We start from the raw sequence: 22,018 nt of genomic DNA on the forward strand, positions 1-22,018 counted from the left end.
CTACGGAGGTTCCTCACTCCGTAGGCCAGGACTTGGTCTTTTATGTTACCATTGCCTCTAACTGTACCACCTCCCTAAGGGGGGGGATCCAGCCAGCCAGGTCTCGGTCTTTTATTTTCCCATGAACTCAGGGAGTCCCTGGTCAGTCATCAAGAGCGACCCACCTCAGCGAACTGCCCTCTCATGAGCAGGACTGCCCCTGTGAGTCCCTACCTCCAGACTACACCCCGTTCCATTCCCTGGTGAAACATTCTTTGATCTTTATAATCCTCTTGACCGTGGTAACAACAGTGTCCCATTCACATTTACCCCATAACATGAATTCAATCATATTCTCCAGGGTCAATCTACACACTCTAAGAGCTTGCCTTACTTCATCCCATCTATAGCACAAGTATATAGAATGTTCTACAGTATCAATGCCATTACAATAGCGACATTCAGATGTTGTTCTTCTGCCAAACCAGTGGAGGTAAGCTGCAGACTCTCCATGACCAGTTAACAGCTCAAGAGATAGAAACCTACCATGGAGTTTACACTATTTATATTTTCCAGAACGTCTTTTATTGAGGGTGTATACCTCTCTGTAATAGTGAACTCTGCAACACTTTCCCCTTCTTCCTCTAACAAATTATTGTTAGGTTGTAGAACGAAGTTTACAATTTCTTCATCGGTCATGCAATGGGCAACAGGTGTTTGTTGTCTTCTTGAACCCACCCATTGAGATCACTTACAGACAATTCTTGCCCAGTTTAATTTGACAATTCTAGTGCATGTTTGTCAGTAAAAATATGATCATTTCCCGTTTCAATGCCTTCTGTATTACTTTGTGTCATATTGACTAACAATTTTTAATTGTAATAGAATTTATGTTACTCCATGCTGTTACAGTGCTGTGTACAACACTTTTTAATGACACAATGTTAAGAAATTCTGTTACTTGTATCTCTGAGTTAACAATGGCGGTCAGTAGCTGTCGTCGGTAATAAGATTTAAATCTCCGAATAACTCCTCGGTCTAATGGTTGGATCAAAGATGAGGTATTCTTGGGTAAAAACATTGCGATTATCTTCTCCTCTTTAGATTTCAGCAAATCAGTAAGCGGATGATCAGGGCAATTGTCAAGAAGTAATAAAGTTGTTTCTTTCAATTTTCTAACTCGTAAATAATTTTTAACACAAGGCACAATTCGTCGTTAAACCACGTTAAATAAATATTACACATCAACCAAGCATTTTTACTATTTCTAAAAATAACCAGTAATGAATTCATATTAATGTGTTTCAAGCAACGTGGGCTGGCATACTTGCTAATGAAGAATGTCTTCAATTTATGATTTCCTGACTTATTGGCACACAAAAGAAAAGTTACCCTTTCTTTGTTCATTTTCATACCAGCAGCGTCTGCTCTAGCGGTTATGTCGTCCCGGAAAAAAAGACAAAACATCGTCCTGTAAGAATATATATATTTTTTAAATAAAGGTACATATTTTTTATTTTCAATAAAAATCAAATCATTTTGTTTAAATTTTAATAAAAGCATATATTTAGAAAGAAACATAACCTAATGTTGATAATCAAGCAGTATAAAACAGTAGAAATTAATTAAGAAATATCTGTACCTAACCACAAACTGTTAATCATATAATTTTTTACATTTTTAAATGCTATTAAAAATGTGTATTATTGAAAAAACAATCAAAATACCATTATTTTGAAAATAAAACAAGGTAACATCAACTATGTTATAATCACAAAAAACTTTTTTCTCACTTTCAGTTATGCAAACCTTTTTATTGCATCTTTTAAATTTACTTTATCAGAAATTTTATGCTCAATTCCCAAAATGGCCAAATTAATTAAATTAATTAATTAATAATTAATTAATTTTATTAATTAATTAATTAATTTTTTGAGAAACTCCTTTTGCCACTTGCTACAGTTATTGGTATCGTTAGCAATATTCTTAGAGCAATAGTAAGGTTTGGGACAAAATTTAACTTTGTAATTAAGCTCAGCACATTGCTTGGGCTTTCTTTTTTGCTCAAAAGCGCAGATACTGCTGAAATTTCCTCTGCTAATTCTACCCCATTTATGTTAATAGAATCACCTTCAGTTACGACACATTCTAAATTCTTACAGTGTTTTAGTAGCATTTCTTTGGACATGGTATTTAAATTGTATATATAAGAATTGAAATGAAAATAGTTACTATGATTACTAAGTTGTTCAAATCTAGCATCTAGTGCATTTAGTGCTTGATCAATTGTAAAATAAAAAAATCTGTTTTATATTTTTCTTTTGGATCTTCGATGGGTTCATCTTATGCTTCGTATGAGAAGTTCCTTTTTCTTCTTCTTATGTGGTGTTGCATTATTGTTGATCCAAAATTAGCCTCCCGTCAATTTCGGTAGCAAATTCTTTTTTATCAATAATAGTTTCATTGAAGGATGAATCTGATCAAAGATTCTTGAAAAATATTTTGCAGTTTTGTAAAAGATCAAGTGCAGAGGCTAGATAAAAATCTTTTGTTTGCATCAACTTGCTTATTGGATGTTTGGAATTTAGTATTTTATACCAAATAACTAATGAACACAAAAATTTTAATTGTTTAATACAATTTAATAAATCCGAGGCCTCGTCTCTTATCAAATTATCAATTTCTTGGTTTTCGTAAATGCTTAGCAAGGCATTGTATACATCCGAAATAGAATCTTAAAGGCTTTAAGGCCTCTATCCTACTCTCCCATCTAGTGTCACTCAATGGTTTCAAAGTTAAACCTTGAACATGTTTTAAAAGTATTGCCCATCGAAAAGTAGATCCCGAAAAATTAATAATTAATTAAATTTTAATTATTAACAATAACAATTATTTGAGCGGCTGCATCCATCATTTTACAACACTTTAACCTTTGGTTCATTTCTAGCCATGATTTTTGGAAATTTCATGTTCTTTTAAGGTATTGCCGAGGTGCTTCCAACTTTTAAAACTCTCCTTTGAAAGAGAACTAACTATACAGTCAATAATTTTGCAACAGAACCAGTAAACGCAGTTTGGTGAAAGAGAATACACTAACCGCTCTTGTAAAATTTGCTCTTTATTGCTTAAAATTCGTGTATAATAATTTGTGCTAAAATTTCGACCAGTTTCATTGGAAGGAAATTTGTAATTAAGCAATGGTCTAGGTGGACCTTGTCTTACTAAAAAACTTCTTTCGGCGTCTCCTAAAGTTCTTGGCACAATGCTGGATCTGTACTTAAAGTTTGCAGAACTCTTTCTCTGGGTGTCACGTTGCTGTTAATTTTTTCAGTGCTTTCATCTGGTGATGGTAGAGTCAGAGTGTCGTCAGTTCCAATTGATTTAGAAACTTCGTCCATTTGGTTGTCATTGTCATCCTGTGACGAATCCGTATTTTCTTTTATAACCGGACTTGATGTTGGATACTCAGAGTCGTTATTTGTTTTGGTACAACTCTGGATATACGAGTAATTTTTAATGCGCCAGTATGTTTTTGCCTTTCGGCTTCCTTTTCCAGTCTTCTTTTTTTTGTACTGGTAACCAGGCTGTTTTCTTTGACCGTCAGACATTATGGAAGAAGCACGCACATAACTCAAATTAAACAATGTAAACAAGAAAATAATATATTAAAAAAATATTAAAGATTTATCCTTGTTCAAAATAAATTAATATAACTTCAAAATTATATTTCGTTAATCGACATAAAAAATATTTATGCGCTACACAAAATATTTTTTGTACCCGGTCAACGTAAAGAAAGTCTAGTGTTATTATATATGTATTTTATTTAAAAATAGAACTTAATAAATGTCTTATATTATTGATTCAAATAATTATTTTCATAAAACAGAAATATAAATAATTATACTTATAGAATAAATTAAAATTTGATGCAATATTTATTGATTCAATAAACAGCCTTTTTGGATAAATAAAATATTTATTTTATTTAAAAACACTTTCATTGTTTCGATTCGATAATCGATTTGTTTACAAACTCGGCACTGAATTCAAATCATTTATTTGTGTATCTGGAAAAATTAAAAGTAAAATTAAGGAGAATACAGAGTATGTCAGTAAAAAAGAAGTTATTGTCCTGAATACAAGTATCTTTTCCTTAGTGAGAAAACTAAAGATAGAAAAGCTGAATAAAGAAAATTATGATCATTTAAAAGTCCTGTGACAAAAGAAGATTTTAAATTCAGTAAGGTAGGAGAATAATTTACTTTTTTATAAAATTTCTGAAGGTGTTGAAGAAAATTTTGTTTAATTAAAGGAAAAAATGGATTTGTATGATAAGCTAATGTCTGTGGAGCTGACATAATGTGAAATCAAATTCATGAAAAGATTATGACTGAATTCCAACAGGAACTGCCTAGTTGTGCTGTCTTGATGTCCTTGGAATAAAGAAACTGCTGATTATGCAAAATATTGTTATGCTTAAGAAAAATAACATTTTTGCTGCATTTGACTGTGTTAAAGAAACAGACAAAAATGGATGGCCTTGATGGAATTGAAAAATCATGTGTGATACTGAATATGATGTAAAATTGAGAGAAAATGACGTTTTAGTGGATGGAAAATTCTTCTTCCACAGTGACCTAGAAGGTGCTTTATTGAGAATCCTGAGGTGATGGCAAACCATAGAGTAAGAGAAAAAGAGTTAAAAGTGAGACTTGCCATTAAGACAAAACAGCTGGAGACAAACATTTTGAATTTTTTTCATGCACAATTCAAATTTTTTTTGTAGAATCAGTAGGTATCAAGTTTTTCCTGACAACATTCTCATGAATCACAATTTAGAGAGACTATAGAAATTCTCAAGACCTGGTCACATATAAGAGGGGAAAATGGATTTTTTAAATATTTTAGCATAGTATTATTGAAAGGTTGTATTTCAGAGAATACAAAGAGGGATTGTGCATTTGTAGGAGCTAAAGGATCCTCAGTTATTGATTTTTTGTCTGAATCTATTATCTGTCACTTTCTATTTTCTCACTTGAGGTACATCCCTAGCTCTTTCTGGTCAGTTTTTAATAATTGTAACTTTCTGATGTGCCTCAGATTTTTACTTTTAAACAATATGCACACATGCTTAATAAAGAAAAATAAACATATACATTGTATCATGAGAAGTAGACACAGACAAACATGTCTACTTTAAAATCTGTTGTTGCATGGCATCAACATCTATTGATTACAGACATCTGTTGTTGCCTACTACCGAGCTTAAAATCTTATTTAGTCTAGCTTCACTTGTCTATACTGTGTGTTATTGTCAGCTTATAAATTTTATTTTGATTGTACACTCGAGGACCAAGATAAAATCTGGGTGCCTGATGTTATTTGCATATAGTGCTCAATAACTCTAAATGAATGGTTGAAGGGAAAACGACAACCATTTGCTGAACCAATGGTCTGGGGTGAACTTAAGGACCACTTCACTGACTGCTACTTTTGTATGACAGATATATCTGGATTTTCATTCAAGAATGGAAAGTTCATAAAATATGCAGATGTATCCTCAGGTCTAAAGCTGATACCACATGGAGAGGAGTTACCTCTACCAGTACCACAAACTAATCCGACATTGCTAGAAGAACAATCTGAGAATGAAGCAGATGATATAGAGGATGTTGAAAAATTTCTTCCTGTATCTGATGAGAAATTTTCTCATTTAATTCAAGAACATGAACTTTATGATTTAGTTCACGATTTAAAGTTGTCAAAGCAGCAAGCTGAACTTCTGGGGTCTAGACTGCAACTATGGAATCTGTTAGTGGAAAAACAAAAGTTACTATGTTTAGAACACGAAATAAAACTCCTTAAATTTATTTTACTATGAAAAATTCATTGTGTGTTTGTACTAATGTCAATGGCCTGATGAAAGAGCTTGGAATTCAGCATATTCTTGAAGAATGACTTTTTTTACTGACTCTTCTAAAGTTATCATGAAAGCAGTTTTATTGCATAATGTTAACACACAACCATCTACTGCATTAGTTCATGCAGTAACAACATAAAAGAAACATATGAAATGATGGTATCAATATTAGAAGCAATAAAATACAAAGAACTTATATGGCAAGTTTGCAGTGATATGAAAGTTGCTGCATTAGTTCTTGGTTTACAAGGTGGATTTATGAAATATTGTTTTCTTTGTCTTTTGGATGGATAGTCGTGATACAAAAAGTCATTACCAAATAAAGAATTGGCCATTGCGACAGAACTTTGTGGCTGATGAAAAAAATATAAAGCATTTATTATTAATTGAGAGTAGTAATCATACTGCCACCACTTTATATAAAACTGGGACTTATGAAAAATTTTGTAAAGGCACTAGACAAAGATGGACCAGGATTTAATTATTTAAAAATAAGTTTTTCTAAATTGAGTGATGGTAAGCTCAAGGAGGGTGTATTTATCAATCCACAAATCAAGAAACTGCTTAAGGACTCACCTCTTGACAATAAGTTTATTGTCAAAAGTTAATACAATAAACTTAGCGAATGTGAACTAGCTGCAAGGAAGTCCTTCAAAAACGTTGTTGGTGGTTTTTTAGGCAACAGAAAAGATGAAAACTGTTTTTTTGGTTAATAAGTTGTTAGACAACTACAAATGTTTAGGATGTAGGATGTCATTAAAAATTCATTTCCTACATTTCCACCCAGACTTTTTTCCCAAAGATTTGGGCTCTGTCAGCAAGGAGCAAGAACAGCATTTCCATCAGGATATTCTGACCATGTAGTATTGGTACCAAGGAAGATGGTATCTTAGAATAATGGGTGACTATTGTTGGTGTTTGTTTATTGAAACTGATCAAACATTGTACTAGCAGAAAAGTTTGCCAACATATCTTAAAAATTAAAGGTAAGACAATTTCAATGATTTAAACTTTTAAAAACTGTTATTTTAAAGACATTTCCTATGATTTAGATCTTTAGAAATTGTTATTTTAAAATTGTGTTAATAAATTTTAATTTATCTCTGAATAAATAAAAACTTAGTTGATTTAAACAGATTTTAAATGAATCCACATAAATAATAATTTTTAAAAAATATTGATTTCACAGTGATTATCCATTTATTGGTAAATAAATTGTATGTGTCTAAAAAATGTGACGTATTACACAAATTCTGGTAACAGTTTTTAATCCAGCACCCAAAAATTAGTACATCAGTCATAGTATATATAGTCACATCACCCCATATATGATTCCAGATACACGAAAAAAGTTTTTTTTGTTGACTAATTAAACTAAGTAGTAATTTATGTTGAATATGGCAGATGGTTTTTTAGGTGTAAAGTTTGCGCAAAGGTTTGAGATTTGTGAAGGTTAAAGAAGGCTCCTAATCTTGTGAGTGTTCTACTAGTTTTTAAAAAAAATATGCACCAGACAATATCAAAATAAAGTTGTTATTTTTATAATTTAATATTTGAGTTATGGGATTTATATCAGTAAGTTTTAAAAGTCCTGTTATAAACCCAATTCATAAATAGAGTGATACAAATGAGCTATCAAATTATATGGGCATCTGCTTTTGTAATATGTCTGGAAAATAGTTTACTGGGTTACTAGTGGATGAACCTGAAGCATGTATTAATTGTAACATTGTCTTACATGAGTGCCAAGCTGGATCTCCTAAATTATATTCTTCTGTGGATAATATTCTCAGTTTAATAAATATTATAAACATTAAATGTAATGTTAGTGGGCTTTCTTTGTTGATTTAGCTGCCTCCTTCAATCAAACAGATGAAGTGCTTTATTCTACAGATTGTTTTAATTGGAGGTATTTTTTAAAATGATAAGGGTATTAAGAAATATTTATATTGTAACAATGGCAAAGGTGTGGGGCCAACTAGATCTACTTGAGGATTTTAAGATGAATACAGGTGTGAGGCAGAGGCCTATTTTGAATCCCCCATTTTTTTTAGTATTTGTCAATAATACGAGTATATAAAACTATTTAGATGGTGGAATTAATATCAAAGACTTAGTTATAAAGTTACTCAACTTTTGTTAATGATATTGTGTCTGTTCCCAATAAATTGAGTTTGAGAAATATGGATAAGAGGAATATTGTACTGTAGCATGCAAATTAATCCGAACACAGGAAATTTTTTGTTTATTTCTATGTTGTAGCTACACTGCTTGATTGCACCCATTCTTTAAGTTGTCTATGTAATGTAAGGTCACTGTACTTTGGTTGTTTAGCAATTTTTATGTTATAAATAGTGTTTTGTGAAAGTTTAATTCATTTTTTATTACAAAATCATATTTTCGTATTTTTTTCTGTGTTTTGAATATATAACAATGGACGACATAACTTCAAGAAAGCTGTTTCAAAAATTTTTTCTCTTTCTGAGCATACCAGTATGACAACAACAACAAAGAGCATCTGAGTGTGGTGTTGGGACTAGGGACAGTGAATGCTATTTTAAAACAATTTAAAGAAATCGGTTCCTTTTCACCTTAAAGGAAAGGCAAATGTACCCATTAAAGAAAAACTACTCCAATACAGAATTGGTTGTCTGTTACATGCCAACTTATTGCAGCTGGATGGAAAGCTCATCGACCAGCTAAAAAGCAACTTTTAACACTAGCAAAGTGAAAAAAAAAGCTCTTGTGGGCTAAAGCTAGTGCTAACTATACCAAAGAAGAAAATGTTATGTTTTCCGACAAGTCACATTTTTATGCTCAAAGGCAAAGGGTTCCATGCAGTAGAAAAGCATCAGATGAAAATACATTACTGGCTTATATCCAACAATTAATTAAACAATTCTAGAAAAAAATGTTTTGGGATTGTTTCTCATTTGAAGACCCTTGTTCATTACTTCCAGTAGGTGATATATTGAAAAGTGATGGATATATCAAGGTTCCGAAGGAAATGGTTGTGACAAACTTCAAAGCAAATTCTCATAAGCAACAGAAGGTTCCGACAAGATTTGGTGCCATGCCATACTGCCAAGAAAGTGGAAGAAGTTTTTGGAGAATGATACAAGTACTTTCTTGGCCAGGCAACTCCCCAGACTTAAACCCAATTGAAACTCTTTAGGCAGTAGTCAAAAAACAACTCTCAAAAATGAATTTTACCTCATTAAAGGAAAAAAATTGGACAAAAATTGACCTCTGATTAATTTACATATTTTTGTAAAAAATGAAATTTGGTTGCAGTTTAAGCAAACAATAATTTTTTATTTTAGAAATTGTGGAATGCAAATAAATCCAGGAAGTATGGTTTAATGATAAACAATTTGATATTTTTTTTGGAATTGTTTAAAATATTTAAGCATAAATTTGACTTGCAAGTTACATTTTCAAAAAAAAATTACTGTAGGGAAATTAGCTGAAAATGCATTTATCAGTTTATTATCTTGGAAATAATGTTTCATTTGGTGCTAAACTGGACATCTTTATATCAGTTTCCAGGCCGCACTGTTATGGAGGACAACTACAGAGACACAAAATATTTGAGAAGGTAGAAAAATATTAACATTTGTTTCTTAAAAATGTTCTCAGTCTGCCAGCAAACCCTCCAAATTATAATTTATGTTTGGAGATAATTTTGTTACCTGTTGTTTTATATATAGGTAAACTGTATTTTAAATATATACAAGTGTTGACTACCATCTCATCAGTATCCGAAGGTCCTTTTAATTGACCTAATTGAAACAAGCTATTTTTATATAACTGAAAGTTTGAAAGACTATATATTCTTTGACAAATATTATGATAGGAGGCTCAGATATTATAATAATGTCTGATTAAGAGAATATTTTGAAGATGCATTATAAATTACAGTAATTAAATAGGTACAGGTGGACACTCTTTCTGACACTGAATGAGTGTAAGGGTATATTTATGGCGATGAAAATCTTGTGTTAATAAGGTGGTTTTTTAAGCAAGGATGGAGCTCATTTAATTAAATAAGTATTTGTTTTTTAATGTTGTGAAACTATGCTCCTTTTGTAATGCAGAGGCAGATAGCTTCATTTCATCAGTTTAATAGATACATAGGATTCAGTGCAATGTTTAGCACTGACCTGAGAGGAAAATATTTCCAAAAAAGAATTTTAACTTTCCAAGAATTGAAGATTTATCTAAATAGGAATAGTTGGATAAAGGTGGCTAATCACTGCATATATGCATAGAAATACAGATTTAAATTTACTGAGATGTTTAATTACTGGCAAGATGTTTATTGTATGTATTCGTATTATATTGGTGGTTTTTGTTTAATAAAGACAACAGTATTATTATGGTAATAATAATATTAAGCTCAGTGAAAAAAATGAAATTTCTTACTTCTCACTTTTCTGAGTAAGACTGGTGTGGATGCTTGTGATTTCTGGAAATGGCCACACCAATTTTCAGGTGAGAATGGTGTGTCATATCAACTGGTTACAACTGTTTGATTACCTCACCTTATAATTGTATTACAACAGTATTAGAGAAACGTAGATTACGTTTATGACTGTTGTGTAACAGAGAACTTTGTTGGAAGTACAGACATCTGATTAACTGTGCGAAGGTAAAATTTGTGAATGAGATTAAAGATGGGCGAATTTTTAGAATAATTGTATCCTGCTGGTCTGAAGTTTATTATGTATCCAATAGTATAAATGAATACGTAAAAATAAATTCATACCCATGGAAGTTAGAAGGGCGAATCTTTACATTTTTTGATAGTCTGTTTTATGTAAAATCTCACTTTTTTGGGAGGATAGTCATTTTTTTTTGGAGAGGACGATCAGCGTAGACATCTAGCCTCTAATCACAATACTTTAAAGATATGGCCAGGGCGAACAGTACTTTTAATTAGTTGCAATCTATGAATTTTACGTCATATCTCTGGGTAATTTTATATTGCTATAATTATATATATATATATATATATATATATATATATATATTAATTTTGCTACAATTATATATTGCTAATTCTGCAGTTCGATAATTTCATGAAATTCCTGGACAATTTCTGTACACAACATTGCTTTCAGTAGGGTTTAATAAATAACTAAATAAGCTTTGAAAATCTAGATCGGAATTCAAGGTTCCTCAATTGAAGGAAACGAGTGTTAAAATTTTCACTAAGAGAATGATATTGCGTATCGTGTTGAATGGCCATTGTGTACTTGTCAGTAGTCACGTATTTTGTAGCTAATTTTATATTATAAAATATTTCAGTTTCAAATAGTCAGTAATAGCCAGTATTTTTTAACCGTTAATATTCATTATTTTTGAAATACTAATCTGATGAGTGAAATTTACTATTATAAAATATATGCTCCTAGATATATGAATGTTTATGACATTTAAAATCATTCATTAAATAATCTGACTTAGGTTAAAAAGTATATTTTATTTTAATATTTTGTCATCAGTAGTTCACAACAGTTGCACATAGTAAAGTAAAAAATAAACTTTATTTTAGGTGTACGTATTTGCTAATTATATAAGAACATTAGAGCAAAATATTTAACATAATAATTTTTATCGTTGATTGAATTTTTTTATGATATATTACAAGACATATTTTATTTATTAAAAAAAAAAAAAAAAAAAATGAATTTATATTATCAAATTGTTGTACCCATAAGGCTAACCTCTAATGGAAACTTCTTACATGAAAGTGGAAGTACATGTCGTGTGGTTTGTTTGTTGTGACCCATGTTTAGGTCTTCTCAGCATGTGTTTATAAATTACAAGTTAATATTGTAATCATACTGTTATGTTGTTAATGGTGTCTGTAGAGATTGGTTAGTCCTGTTTTTATTATAGAACTTGTGATCGAGATGTTTATAATGTATTACAATTTTGAAACCTGAACTGAGTTGTCGAAGATCTGTGACTTTACTGAAGGCTTATGGGAAGTCTTGTTTGAGGAAGGCAGATCGACATTGTGTAAACATTGTTTTATATTGTAAATGAAGTATGGATGTGCAAGAAATGGTTGAAAATGTGTGCGATCGCGGTTGTGAAAATAAAATATTTGAGTTTGAGGTTCCACCAGAAGCCCCAGTGTTCGAGCCATCTAGAGAGGAATTTAAAGATCCTCTATTGTATATTAATAAAATACGTCCAATTGCTGAGAAACATGGAATCTGCAAAATTAGGCCGCCTACGGTGAGTTAAAAGTTTTTTACTTATACTTTTATCGTATCGATAATAGTTAATTTTAGTCGGATCTTTTGTTCGTCGGTGGGCTTTGGAGTGGAGAAGTACTATTGCAATTTATTGAACTTTTAGTTCATACGTGTACATCGTTATTTATGTAAATTTTAGATACGATTGAAGTTTATAAATCTATTGTTTTGTGTGGTTGTAAAGATTACTTTTGGGAGATGTTGCTAGCAGGTAGGTTGGGTTTATTTTTAGTTAATTGTGTGATAAAATTTCATCCTTTTCTTTATAAATGAATTTCTCTCTTTGTACTTTTGAGACATATTGTGTTTTCAAAGATTGCATTTTTACTCGCCTTTTTTTTCATTTTGTGCATAGGTTTTCCTGAATATTTAATGTTTGCTATGTTGAGTTCCTGCTCTGAATTCTCATATTTGGGGGTTTTTATCCATTTTTCCCAATTCAATTTAAAAAATTCTAATTTTTCTAGTAGTTTTAATAAGTATGAGTTTTGAAAATACCTTTTTGTACATGGAAAATTCTTGTTCAGTTACTTAAAATAATTACTGTGAGATCTTCCATTAATAGATACAGAGGTATTTAAAATTGAATGGCATGCAGAATTATTTCCTTTCATTTTTATTGTAATTACGCATACACAAGTTATAAAGTTGTGAAAAAAAATTAGTTAAATGTAAAGTTAGTTAATGAAATTTTTGTTTGTTATAAAGATAAATTACACAATATTGGATTTTAATTACAAGACAAAGATGTTACAGTTTGTTTAAGTATTCTTCAGTTGCATTTCAGTCTTGCAGTGTTAATCAAAGCAGATACACAAGTTAACGTTGTTTTGGGATGTAAATTAAATTTTGAAATTGAGTTTAAACAGTAACAAAAAACAGAATATTTTTTTAAAAAGTTATTGGTGGATAATGAAACTAAAAAAACATTGAAAACAAAATTATTCAAGTAAAATTACATTTTTGACAATTGTGATTAAAATACTACCTTTCAAAGTTCATGTAACTTCATACCAAATAGTTTTGCAAATCTGCCTTAAATTTGTTTGCTCTGTGTACTTCATCCAGCAAATATGAACATTCAGATGTTATTCAGTCTTACCTTGGGTAGTAATAAGATACTGCTGTATAAAATTTTTGTTAAAATCAGATGATTTTGGAAATTCTTTAGCAAACAGCCACAGATGGATGGCTGATCAGACATGCATAATAATTGTATAGTTTACTAATTGAACACAAACATTTTTTTTAGAGATTTTGGGTTAATGAACTGATATTATCACTTAAAGCATGATATATTGATCTAATTCAGTTGTGTTTGTAGTTTTATTGTGTGGTGTAATAATAGTTACTTAGTGAATTATACTCTTTTAAAGTAGAATAATGACTTAAATCATTGATTTAAATGTGAAATCAAACATCATAAATGTTTGATAAAGACACGTCATGTATGAACACAATCGTAAAGGAAATTTTGCCAATGCTTGTAGTTCTCATTTTCCATTCTTCTTTTGTAGTGCAATGTAACAGTATCCTATACAGTGTTAAGTTAGCAAATGACTTTCTTAAGCAAATAATATTATAAAAAATGTGAAAGCTATTGTCACAAAACTACATTGTTAAATATAGAAAAAAAGCTTTTTCAATTATGATAACTGTTTGTTTTCATGTACAGTATTAACAGAAAGTAGAAAAGAATAAAATTTATTGAAGAATTGTATGAAAGTATACATTTAGTTTCTGGGTAAGATGATTGTCATTAATCTGCAATAATGAATTGAGAGCAAGCTCAAAGCTTTACACATTAATGAGAATTAACTTGAAAGAAATACCAGTTTTGTTGTGTAATCAGAACTATTCATTATTATTATGCTTAGTAACTGTTACTTCCTTGTACGAAGTAAAGGAAGTATTGTGATTGCCAAAAGTTTTGGTTTTCAGATTTCAGTGGAAATATCCATTTTGATTAGTTTTGGCGTGATGTCTGTACATACGTGTGTATCTTGCATAACTCAAAGACGATTACCTGTAGTATGTTGAAATTTTGGATTTAGGACTGTTTGTAACATCTAGTTTGCACCTCCCTGTTTGATTGCAATTGACTGAATCAAAAGTGTTCAAAAAAGCCCAAAATCCAAAAAAATTGGATTATGGACTTTTTCTTAACTGCAGTAATAAGCCCTCATCGAGAGCTTTTCAACGATATAATCATAAGTGGTACTTACTTTCATTGGTTGTAGAGTTATAGCCAAATGAAATTTTAATTAATGAAATATTTGGTTCTTACAGGGGAAAGGTACATCAGTTCAAATCAGACTTCATCTCCTTTTTTTTATTAATTTTTTTTTATATCTTTTAATTTAAATATATTGATTTATTAATAATTATTAACCTGTGATTGTAAAAAACTTCTACATTAAATAATTATTCAGTAATAATAATACAAAAAGGAAAATATCAGAAGTTATAATGAAATAAAATTTTATGTACTTTTAAAAATATGTATGTGTAATCTATTAGGCATTGTTACATATGTGTACATATAATAGATTTGGTGAAACATCTGATTAATTAATATTGATTGAAAATTATAATTTACAATCATAATATTTTTGGATTTTCTAGTTTAATTTCTGTTTAATTTTATTTAATTATTCTGGAATTTCTGTTTGATATTATCTACATTAAAGTTAACTACAGAGTGACTGAAAGTAGACCCTTACAAGAACAACATATACACTGAGGCATACATGCCCGATTAATAAATTGCAAAAATATCTTATCTTTTAGTTCATTACACCTCTGATAATGTCGAACAATATTCTCCCTAAGTCAGAATTGATCATCATTTCATTTATTTGTTTTTTGTTGTCAATCATTTAATTACTCTTTTGTTTGATATAATTCTTCTGATCTTCATTTGTGTACATGTTTCCTAGTTTTCAAATTTTCTCTTTATAGTCATCATCCTTTCTTAATCTTTTTATTCTTTCCTTGGTCTTAACGTTTTCTTCCTCTTTATATTTATCATCTTTTTATTCTTTCTTTGGTTTTAACATTTTCATCCTCTTTATTTTTGTATCACCTTCTCTTAATGTTTTTATTCTTTGTTTGTTTGTGATATTTTCTTCCTGTTTACTTTTTTTTTTGGTTTGCAACATTTTCTTCATTTTTATTCTTTCCTTGGTTTTAACATTTTCTTCCTCTTCATATTCAACATCTTGTTGTTTTTTTGAGCTATGGTTATTCATGTTATCTTTCTTTTTCTTGTTTGATTGTTTCTTTTTCATTTTTGATTATTCACTAAATAATCCAATAATAAAAACTAAATATTTTACATTGTAAGTGTGAAATTAACATTTGCAATCAGTATACAGGAGTTCACTAAACGGAATAGTTTAATTATACGTTTTATTTATATGACACATCAGAAATCTGAAACTTTTGTTAATCAGCAATTCATGAAGATACAAATAATATTGATCTAGTAATACAAGTAATAAAGGGACTTTTACTTTGTCCTAGTTTCATCTAAGATTGTTGAATTAATAACTGTGTAAATATTTGATGTTAATAAAAAGTAATATTTCAGCAATTGTGTAACTGTCCATGTTATTAAAGAATTGAAGGATCGTATATCACTTCCAAATGAAATAAGTTTGAATGAAGTGTAGCAAAAAATGTGTATTATGTAATTTAATAGATGTACAAGGATGTCATGAGGTGTCCACATCAGATTTTTTTAACTTATCATAAAATTTCTAACTAATAATTTCTTTGATTCAAAGATTGTAAATAATTGCTTCTTTATGTCATACATTAATTGTATGGATATGTTAATCAAAGGAATGGATTGTGTTGTATTAAATTATGCTTACTTTTATTATGATTTTATTCAGTTTGTGTAAATATTTTTATTCGTAGCTGTTTGAGCATACCGATGTGTTTCACACATTACCTTTCAAATTCTTTACCTTAATGTTAGATATCTGTTTTTTCTTATCTAAATTTTTTTACTGTTGCTCACCTTGATAAGCCTTTATATTATTTGGTCAATTTAGCTTCATTACGTTTTATTAGAAATAGCTTTACAACATATTATAGTATTTTTGATATTTCATTCTTCTTGTAACCATCCCTGCAATCTTTGTCAAGTTTGTTCATTTTTTTGTGCGTTTGGAATTAGCATGTAGAACATGTTTGCTATATTTAAAAAAAATGTTTGGTTTTTAATCAGTTGGAAAAGTATTAGAGGCTATAAGGCCTTATATCCTCAGTTTATCTACATTAGAAATCAAATAATTGTTGAAATTATTTGACAGTTCAAATTAACAGTTCTGTGTAGAAGTTTCATTTTGAAATAAAAATCATAAAATTGATTTAAAAAAAAGTTAATTTTATAATTTTAAAATACATAGTTAAACCTTAAGAGTTTAAATATATAAATAAGTGTATATATGTTAAGTAGATTTCATAAGAAAGCATTATTGTAATGAGTACCATGATTCGAGTTCTGGAAAATTTCTACATATCTTCCCGTTTCACATCTCCCAGACCCCAAAACCACCGTCAGTTTAAAAGTTTATTTATACATTATAATATATATATATATATATATATATATATTCACTTTCTTGTGGACATGATAACTTCTATAATTTTGCGCCAATCACTTTCAAATTGATACATAAAATATAATGACCCAAAATCTTGGTTGAGTACATTAATGGGCAAAATCAGACCATGGGGAGGAAATGGGGGGCTTTTTCGAAAAAACAAAATATCGCCATATCTTTCTTATTAAGTAAAATGCCAAACTCGTTTAAAGTTCCTACTATTTATTGGATAAGGGCCTAAAACCTATGTAAGTAAAATTTTTTGATATCACCAACCATTGGCCTAGGGGGTGGAAAAAATGGGGTTTCGAAGACAAAAAAAAAAATATCATACCTCCTATTAGGCATAGTATCGAATCGGTTTAAAGTGGTCGTTAGTCCTCTAAACATTACCTAAAACTTCTGTCTGAAAAAATTTTTTATTTGACCAACCCTTATGGCAAGGGATGACAAAAATGTTGCTGGAATTGTAAAAAGATGGGGCTTGGTGTATGTTAAACATGTGAAACTTTTTTCACATGCAACCATTGTTGTATTGAGTAAATTAAAAATTTTTTTTAACTTTAAGGTGGAAATCTTTCTTATTCCCTACTGCGTCTTTCAGCATACCGAAAGGGATTTTTTGTTTTTATCAGTGTTTACTTAAAACTTGAGAACCACTGTACAGATCTGACTGATTATGTAATAATTTTTTAAATTAAAATTTGAGGATTGTTTAGGTGTACATCTATAAAGATTACTTCAGCAGTAAGCAAGCAAGAAAACTTAAGAACATCATCATTTTTCATGTGACATTTTGAGTTGCTACTGAATTAGATTTTATTTGAGATAGTATATGATTGTCCTGAGTGAAGTTAGAAAACATTATGAATTTTATTTTACTATTTCATTTATCAAAATTTGTTGTTCTCTTATTGAGATATCAAATATTTAACAGATTTTATTACATCATAATTTCTGTTATTGCCTATTTCAACATTTGTAAATTATTGTCAGCATCAGTTTTTTCCTGTTACGTTTGTATTACAGTATTGTTTTCCATTTAGTTGGTAGTATTTTTTCTATTTAAGATTATTGAATCTTTCAGATCTTCTAAACCATCTACCATCTGATTTTAAAATTATGCAGTTGAGTTTGAGGATAAATATCTTGGAAGTGGTCAAATGTATAAAAACAGCTGTGCTGTAATTTATTTGTTATTTGCTTTTAAAAGTGTTTCAGGAAATTTATTTAAGAGGCTGTTTAAGTAGATTCAAAAAAGTGCTTGTTAGAGACATGATTCAAAGGTCTTACTTTGGTAATTATAATTGGTGAATATCATAACCAAATTTTTAAAAATTTTGAAGCATTCACTTGACTGTTTTAAATGGATCTGCATGATCTCAGGGTATTCTATTGTAATTTAAAAAATTTAAAAAATTCTATCGCATCACTATTTTTGATTTTGATGATGTTTGTTATATGATAACTACCCACCTTTTAGTGGCCAAAAAATAATTTTTTAATATTTTTAAAAAGTTTGTATTTTATTTTTAAAAAGTTGGCATTTTTTTGCCTCATACCATGGAAAAGGACCATATGATGGTATTAGTGGAACTGTAAAAAGGACTGTGACTAAAGCAAGCCTTCAAAGGACAGTCAACAATCAAATTGTAACACCTTCTGTAATGTACGATTATTGCAAAGTCAATATTAAAAATATAACATTTATTTTCTGCTCTAATAAAGATGTTCAAGAGACTGAAGAATACCTCGGTTCTCATTATCAGGTAATCACAACAGTTCCAGAAACAAGAACCTATCACAGTTATGTTTCAGCAAGTCAGAAATGTATTCTGAAAGTCCGGGTGACCTCTGAATCAGAAACACTTATCTTAGTGTATGTACAGTAGGAAATTAGTGTTTCTGATTGCTTTATAGGTTTACCAAAGCCAAAATGTAGAAATTTTGTCTGCTGTGTATATGATGGCAAAAAATAAATTATGATGCTGTGTATATGATATGGTGGTTAGGTAAAGTCATTGAAGTCAACATACATGAAAATGAAGAGGGATATCAAATATACTTTTTCCATCTACAGGGTCCGGGTACTTCATTCAAAAAATCATTGAGGGAAAATCAACATGGGTACAACTAAAAATATTTTAAAGATTCTCACACCTTCAGAACTTTTTCTATCAACTGCTGAAAGAGGACACAACATTTCACCAAAGATGAATGAAGACTTATCAGTTCTACTCAATAAAAAAATGGCAGGAGCACTAAGTTATGTTAGTTCAGTTTGTTATCAAAAAGTGCAAGATTTATTCATAACTTCCATTAGCAGGAGTAAAATAAGGTAAAAGTGAATTGAACAACTTGTTAATGTATTTGAATTGTTTATTATTTTGTAATTATTATTTACCATTCTGTAATTGACTTTTTATCATTTTGTAATTGACAGAAAATAGTCTATAGAAAAGAATAGTATATAGTCTGTTAGAAAATACTATTACTCAAGGAAAAATTTTTTAAAAATATAAAAAAATATTATTTGGCTACTACAAGCTGGGTAGTTATCATATACCAAATATTATCAAAACCAAAAAATTTTTTTTTGTCTTCCGTCATTTGACTGGTTTGATGCAGCTCTCCAAGATTCCCTATCTAGTGCTAGTTGTTTCATTTCGGTATAACCCCTACATCCTACATCCCTAACAATTTGTTTTACATATTCCAAATGTTGCCTGCCTGCACAATTTTTTTCTTCTACCTGACCCTCTAATATTAAAGCAACTATTCCAGGATGCCTTAATATGTGGCCTATAAGTCAGTCTCTTCTTTTAACTATATTTTTCCAAATTCCTCTTTCTTCATCAATTTGCCGAAACATCTGTTTATTTGTCACTTTATCCACCCATCTGATTTTTAACATTCTCCTATAGTACCACATTTCAAAAGCTTCTAATCTTTTCTTGTTAGGTACTCCGATCGTCCAAGTTTCACTTCCATATAAAGTGACACTTCAAACATATACTTTCAAAAATCTATTCCTGACATTTAAATTAATTTTTGATGTAAACAAATTATATTTCTGACTGAAAGCTCATTTCGCCTGTGCTATTTGGCATTTTATATCGCTCCTGCTTCATCCATCTTTTGTAATTCTACTTCCAAAATAACAAAATTCTTCTACCTCCATAAACTTTTCTCTTCCTACTCTCACATTCAGTGGTCCATCTCCATTATTTCTAATACATTTCATTACTTTAGTATTGTTCTTATTTATTTTTGTGCAGTAGTTCATCCATGTCGTTCATAGTTTCTTCTAAACTTTTTTTACTCTCAGCTAGAATTACTATATCATCAGCAAATCATAGCATTTTTATCTTTTCACTTTGTACTGTTATTCCGGATTTAAATTGTTCTTTAACATCATTAACTGGTAGTTTTATGTAGAGATTGAAAAGTAACGGGGATAGGGAACATACTTGTCAGACTCCTTTTTTATTACGGCTTCTTTCTTGTGTTCTTCAGTTATTACTGTTGCTGTTTGGTTCCTGTAAATGTTAGCAATTGTTCTTCTATCTCTGTATTTGAACCCTAATTTTTTTTAAATGCTGAACATTTTATTCCAGTCTATGTTATCGAATGCCTTTTCTACATCTATAAATGCCAAGTATGTTGGTTTGTTTTTCTTTAATCTTCCTTCTACTATTAATCTGAGGCCTAAAATTGCTTCCCTTGTCTGTATACTTTTTCTGAAGCCAAATTGGTCTTCTCCTAACACTTCTTCCATTCTCCTCTCAATTTTTCTGTACAGAATTCTAGTTAAAATTTTTGATGCATGGCTAGTTAAGCTAATTGTTCTGTATTCTTCACATTTATCTGCTCCTGCTTTCTTTGGTATCATGACTATTACACTCTTTTTAAGTCTTACGAAAATTTCCCTTTTTCATAAATATTACACACCAGTTTGTATAATCTATCAATTGTTTCCTCACCTGCACTGCACAGTAATTCTGCAGGTGTTCCGTCTATTACAGGAACCTTTCTGCCATTCAAATCTTTTAATGCACTCTTAAATTCAGATCTCAGTATTGTTTTTCTCCTTTCATCCGTTTCGACTTCTTCTTCCTCTATAACACAATCTTCTAATTCATTTCCCCATATAATTCTTCAATATATTTCACCCACCTATCGACCTTTCCTTTTGTATTATAAATAGGTGTACCATCTTTTTTAACGCATTATTAGATTTTAATTTATATACCCCAAAATTTTCCTTAACTTTCCTGTATGCTCCGTCTATTTTACCAACGTTCATTTCTCTTTCCACTTCTGAACACTTCTTTAATCCACTCTTCTTTCACTAGTTTGCACTTCCTGTTTATAGTATTTCTTAATTGTCTATAGTTCCTTTTACTTTCTTGATCACTAGCATTCTTATATATTTTACGTTCATGCATCAGCTGTAATATATCATCTGAAATCCAAGGTTTTCTACCAGTTCTCTTTGTTCTGCCTAAGTTCGCTTCTGCTGATTTAAGAATTTCCTTTTTAACATTCTCCCTTTCTTCTTGTACATTTTCTCCTTTATCGTTTTTACTCAGACCTCTTGCAATGTCCTCCTCAAAAATCTTCTTTACCTCCTCTTCATCAAGCTTTTCTAAATTCCACCGATTTATCTGACACCTTTTCTTCAGGTTTTTGAACCCTATCTACATTTCATTATCACTAAATTATGGTTGTTGTCAATATCTGCTCCATGGTATGTTTTGCAGTCGACGAGTTGATTTCTAAATCTTTGGTTAACCATGATATAATCTATCAGATACCCTGCAGTATTGCCTGGCGTTTTCCATGTGTGTATTCTTCTATTATGATTTTTAAACTGGGTGTTGGTAATTACTAAATTATATTTCGTGCAAAACTCCTATAAGTCGGTCTTCTCTTTCAGCCTCTTCCTTTTGCCCAGCCCATATTCACCCACTGCATTTCCTTCCTTGCCTTTTCCAATGCTTGCATTCCAATCTCCAACTATTATTAAATTTTCAACTCCTTTTATGTGTTTAATTGCTTCATTAATTTCTTTGTATACACATTCTACCTCATCATCATCATGGGTGCTTGTAGGCATATAGACTTTAACAATCGTCAGTTTAGGTTTCGATTTTATCCTTATTACAATGATTCTGTTGCTATGCATTTTAAAGTACTCTACTCTCTTCTCTATCTTTTTGTTCATTACA

At 30.2% G+C, this 22,018-nt stretch overlaps 1 protein-coding gene across 2 annotated transcripts in view; it reads left to right on the forward strand.

The window, feature by feature from the left end:
- The first annotated feature begins 11,644 nt into the window (after positions 1-11,644).
- LOC142323681 (lysine-specific demethylase 5A-like) overlaps positions 11,645-22,018 on the forward strand; it is a 180,796-nt gene continuing 170,422 nt past the window's right edge. For both annotated transcript variants that reach the window (XM_075363776.1, XM_075363777.1), the window contains exon 1: positions 11,645-12,151. In XM_075363776.1, the coding sequence (XP_075219891.1) occupies positions 11,960-12,151 (192 nt within the window). In that variant the 5' untranslated portion in view covers positions 11,645-11,959. The remainder of the gene's footprint in view (positions 12,152-22,018) is intronic.

Source organism: Lycorma delicatula, chromosome 4 (assembly GCF_047948215.1).
Source record: "Lycorma delicatula isolate Av1 chromosome 4, ASM4794821v1, whole genome shotgun sequence".
Taxonomy (NCBI): domain Eukaryota; kingdom Metazoa; phylum Arthropoda; class Insecta; order Hemiptera; family Fulgoridae; genus Lycorma; species Lycorma delicatula.